At 34.0% G+C, this 5,575-nt stretch overlaps 1 protein-coding gene across 1 annotated transcript; it reads left to right on the forward strand.

The window, feature by feature from the left end:
* The first annotated feature begins 2,670 nt into the window (after window positions 1-2,670).
* Window positions 2,671-5,227, forward strand: LOC128025049 (carbonic anhydrase 4). Its single transcript, XM_052611034.1, has 8 exons — window positions 2,671-2,740; window positions 2,893-2,919; window positions 3,066-3,236; window positions 3,851-4,002; window positions 4,253-4,354; window positions 4,474-4,546; window positions 4,719-4,885; window positions 5,003-5,227. The coding sequence occupies exons 1-8, from the start codon at window positions 2,671-2,673 to the stop codon at window positions 5,198-5,200; spliced, it is 960 nt and encodes a 319-aa protein (XP_052466994.1). The 3' UTR covers window positions 5,201-5,227.
* The last annotated feature ends 348 nt before the right edge of the window (window positions 5,228-5,575 follow it).

Consider the following 5,575-nt stretch of genomic DNA (forward strand, 5'->3'; position numbering starts at 1 on the left):
ACATTACATTTAAAATATAAACCTAAACTTAAGTATCAGTCATGAAAAACAAAAAAACAGGTCAACCTGAAGACTTGAAATCAATCTAGGAACAAAGATACAAAGAAACTTTTATGATAATAAATAATACATTTTCAGCATTTGTAAAGTGGTGCATAGGCTGAATAAGTATATTATATATATATATATATATATATATATATATATATATATATATATGTGTGTGTGTGTGTGTGTGTGTGTGTAGGTGCGTGCGTGCGTGCGTGTGTGTGTGTGTGTGTGTCTAACAGTGAACATCTTGTAGCAATTGCTCAGTGGGCACAGTATTCCTTTATATGTAATTTTTTAATTTTCCATCTAAAAGAAAAAGAACCAAACACAACCAAACCCCAGAGACTGTTTTGAGCTGTGGTATGAAACAGACAAGGAAAATGGAAAAGAACATTTCACATTCGCAATATTTGTATAACATTATGTAGTATTTGGGATTTATTTGTTGTTTGCATTAAAAAAGGGAGAGACAAAATCAGATGGTGAGAGTCACAGCATCTTCAAGAAGAGCTAATGGGATAATGCTAACCAGAAAAACCTGAGAGGTAACAGTAAAATAAATGTAGACTAAAAGTCGGGTAAGCAGAGGTAGTGCAGCAGATAGGCACCTCACAAAAGTATTATGTAACTTTTTAAATAGTTTTTAGTCATCCGACGGATTTAATCAATAGACTAAAACAGATCAAACTGATAAAGATAGAGTTACTCAGAGCTGAAGTCATGTGTTACACCCATGGAAAGAAACTTTTATCTCCTCTTCATCCTGGGCTGGCTTTTTAAAGAAATGCATTCAAATTATTAAAAAGCATAACATTTATTTGTAATTTTACATTTTATTTTATTTTATTATTATTGTGTTTTTTTAAGAGCCTTCGTAAAGGAGCCAGGCATTGATAAAACTTTACTAGAATTTAATGATGTCCTTGTGGTTTATTCACTGACCAAAATTAAAAACACAACACTTGAGAGAAATAGGCCTTTCGTGTACATTGAAAAAGTGTTAGATCTTTTGAGTTCAGCTCATGAAAAGTGGGGGCAAAAACAAAAGTGTTGTGTTTATAATTTTGTTCAGTGTATGTTGCCTAAAAAAAAAAAAAAAATCACATCAGCATACTTTTAAATCGGTGTCAATTGCTCTGTAGAATTAGATGTAATTTTAAGTAATTGTATAGAGGCAGTATGTCATTGGTGGCATCATGGATCATTCTATAAAGTTCGTTTCAAGGAACATCCCAGCATGAGTCTGAACATGAATATAAGTGAAATTATATTATATAATTTATCTGGCTGAGGTGGGGCACATTTGTGTTGTGGGATTGTGTGCCTATCCTTAAAAAGAGCGACTGTAATTACTGCTAAAGGATTGTGTACACAGAAGCTATGACACTATGGTTATTTCCCTGAGAAAGTAAACCTCTTTTTGTATAGGCTTCTTAAGCTATTTAATTAGGTTATTATGTATCTCATTAGTCATATAAAAGCCATAAGTGGTATTGTAATGTATAGCCTTCCCAAATTATCCTTACTTACTTATTATTAGACCGTCTCCTCCTTTTTAAGGATTAGCTGATTCGTATGAATTTGTTCGATATATTTAAGTCCCTAACCTTTCTGTTGTCCTTCATGCTTAGGCTCTATATTTAAATTTTATTTACATATTTTTCCCCTAAAAAGCGCATGCCACCTCGTAAAATAATGACGTTTTCTAATGAAAGGGGGTTGGATAGTGACTTTTTTGGTGGATAGAAATTTAAATCAGCTGATGCCGAACACGCGTGATAATGTGAACGCCCTTTAAAATAACCTCTAAAGAAGAATGGGGATGATTGACAGTAACAATAGAGGCTAATGGTTTCTGTTTATATTATTCCGCCTTTGCATGATACGGAAGAATGATTTTTTTTTTTTTTTGGAAAAATGTCATATCATACATTCCTTTTTTATAACGACACTGGCAGTTAAATTTAGAATTAGCCTATATCTAATTAAACCTAATTATGGTTGGTTCTTTTTGGGTTGTTCCACTAGGCTACTAAGGAATCCTTGTTTTTAAAAGCACCCAGAATTTATTTATTTATTTACTATTTTAAAATAAACATTTGAAGGTCGATGGCTAATAATGAAAGTTATTTCGACTCATTTTGATGGCTGGTAGGGGAAAGCGCAGTGTAGTGTAGACTACTTCGTCTTCACCCTCCATCACAAGAGTTTTAGAGAATCTGACCGATCTGATGCTGAGACGTTAAAAAGGCGATAAGATTAAATCAAAGCTACTGCCATGAATTCGTAAGAAATCTCCGAAGATAAACGACGCCTAATGTGACATGTGAGCGTTCGATAGGAATGTCGTTTATCATCAGCAGATGAACTGAAGTGACACACCCATTACAGGTGAGCAGTGAAGAGTACTAAAGGCGAGAGTGAAGCCAATAACTCATCACATTCCTCCCTGCAGACAGTTGAATCAAGCCAGAGAGGTGAGACCAGACTACACATTATTGATCGCATTTCTCATGTCATTTAAATTAATTATGCCAACTTGTATGATAACATAAAATTCAGTATTGCTTTCTGCTGTTAATGATTATACTTTAATTAATTAATTTATTTTTAATGTAGATGGTTGTCTTGCTGGTCATTTTTGCTGCTCTTCTGTGTCCCACCGTCCACAGTGCGGATGCTTCAGTGGGTGAGTTTAACTGAAGTTGAACTTAATTTACGCAGTGAATAATATCGTTTTTATTTTTATTTTGCATGATCCTGTTAAAGAAGGCACTAAATGCTCTTTAAAAGTGTTTAATTTGTTTATATTTATTAATATTGTAATTTCACTGTAAACAGAATGGTGCTATCACAAGGCAGAATGCAGTAAGTGTGATTAATTCATTTATTTTATTTATAATTTTTGTTGCACCCTAAATCAACATAAAACTTGATATACATTTTTTATTAAAAATATTAATTTATTAAAAACTTGTTGTGAAGTGATTTATGTATTTATCTGTTTGTAATAGATTTTACCACCTGGCCCAAGATTGCCCCTAAATATTGCAATGGATCCATGCAATCTCCCATTAATATCGTGACTGCAAGTGTTCAGGGCAATCCTAACCTGACTTCCTTTAACTTTAATGGTTTTGATGACAGCTCCACCTTCATGTCAATATTAAACTCCGGCGAATCCGGTAAGGATCACTGCACGCTTGGGAACCTGCATTTTCTAATATTACTTGCATTTATTGCAATTCACATTTTGCAGAATTAACTTGATTGTTTCTCAGGATTTGTTTGTCTTTACAAAATATAATTGCTAAAATCTTTCAGCAATCCCTTATTCAGTGACTTATATGAGGAATGTCTACTTAGAAAACCAATCGTTAAGGATAGGTAACGAGAAGTTTCACAATAAAAAAGGTTGCACAGAGAAGTTCAAAAGTGTGAGCTAGCAAAGAGATGAAGGTGATATACTCTTAGACAACAGAAGAATATATAATAGAAACTTAGACTGGCAAAAGTAGGTGTACGGCAATGGAGTGCAGATCAATCATCTGTGGTGCTCAGCATCAATGTATATTTTCTTTTAACAGATGAGTTAAGGCTGCTCTGTACCTGCTTAAAACTCAATATGAAGATGCAATGTTGCATAAAAGCCAAACTAAATTAAGCCTGCTCTACCCACCTCTGCACCCAAAGTGCGCCATTGTATTTGCAGTGTAAATACTATTTCTGCACAGCATTAAACAGAGACTGAGAAACCTCTTCTTGTAAATTTGCCATAATATGTCCATTGTCTTCACAGTGGTGGTTAACCTGGATGATGAGAAAATGTCAGTGCAAGGAGGGGGTCTTCCAGGTGTTTACAACACTAAACAATTCCATCTCCACTGGGGTAACGGCAGCTCCTCACCTGGCTCCGAACACACCGTGGATGGCAAACAATACCCAATGGAGGTATGAATGAATGAATTTTCCCTGGAAATGTACTCTATTATCAAATATTGTGATGCGATAGATCTGTTTTTTTTTTTTTTTCAAAGTCTAAAGTAAATTTAAAAAATCTGAAGAACTTTTTTTTCACTATAAAGAACCTTTTGTACTGTACAAAGGGAAGGTTCCATGGATGTTAAATCTTCTTTGTGGTACCACTGATGTCGATAAAAATCTTTATTTTTAAGTGTTTATGTTCTTTCATGTCTCATAGCTGCACATTGTAAATGTTCATTCAAAATACAACGGGAGTGTGTCAGCTGCTCTAGCTGCCAAAGACAGCTCAGCATTGGCTGTTCTTGGATTTTTCATAGAGGTGAGCATGTCATTTATTATATCCTGAAAGAAACGCAAACCTAAAAGTATATTCATGGCTTAGTTGTGCGCACACACAGGCTTTTTATTTTATTACTATTTTTTTTCTTTTAACAACAGGGAACCAGTGAAGTGAACAAAACAAAAAGCTGGGATGTCCTTACATCATTTTTGACAAGCATCCCCAATTCAGGTGAAAAACATATTTGTCAGGTTTTATTTACTTATGTATTTTTTGAGTGAATTCTCAAATATTGGTGGATTTGGTTAATCTCTGTTCACCAATATGATTTAACAACACATAACTAAAGAGAGCCAAGTTGTTTTATGACACCATACTGATTTTATTTTATTTGTATATTTAGGTGATACAACCACAGATATCATGAATCAAACCACACTGAACAGTCTGATTGAAGGTGTGGACAGGACTAAATATTACCGTTATCAAGGCTCCCTAACTACACCCAGCTGTAATGAAGCTGTGGTTTGGACCGTGTTTAAAGAGCCCATCAAAGTCAGTCACAACTTTGTAAGTAAAGACAGCTCTATGGTACAATAATCCATGAAAATCATATATTTGATTCAATGTTCTTCATATTCCGAGTTTAAAAAAAAGTCACCGTATTTATTTTATTTCTCCAAACAGATCAACCGCTTCAGCACTACTGTCTTTTTCAAAGATCCAGATGCTTCAGTTCTGATCACCAACAGCTTCAGAGGAGTTCAGCCCTTGAATGGTAGAGTTGTGACAACACAGGTGGAACAAACAGCAGCTTCATCAGCGGCCACATCCACTTTATCTGTTATCACAGTACTCCTCTTGTCCAGTTTGTGTTGGCTATAGAAATACGCTTTGTGCACATTTATGAAATGATTTAATTTATTGCACTTGAAAATGATGTACACTTTGATTTGCTTTTGATCTTGACTGAGGATATCTGTAAATATTGTTTGATCCCTTGTGAATCTTGTTACATGAAAAACTAAATGTAAATAAGAAGTTTATGACACAGCTGTTTCTTTTTCTACCAATTGTGTTTCTATTACTATATTTAAAAAAAAAAAACAAGTTGCTATATGTGAGGATAACCAGTTCTTAGGATATATTATAAATTTTTTAAATCCCAAATTCTTAGTTTAGAACATTTGAAATCATATGTCATTATATTCAATATTGGATAATTCAGTAGTATTTGTTTTCAAATTGTAAAACACGATT

Source organism: Carassius gibelio, chromosome A12, assembly GCF_023724105.1.
Source record: "Carassius gibelio isolate Cgi1373 ecotype wild population from Czech Republic chromosome A12, carGib1.2-hapl.c, whole genome shotgun sequence".
Taxonomy (NCBI): Eukaryota; Metazoa; Chordata; class Actinopteri; order Cypriniformes; family Cyprinidae; genus Carassius; species Carassius gibelio.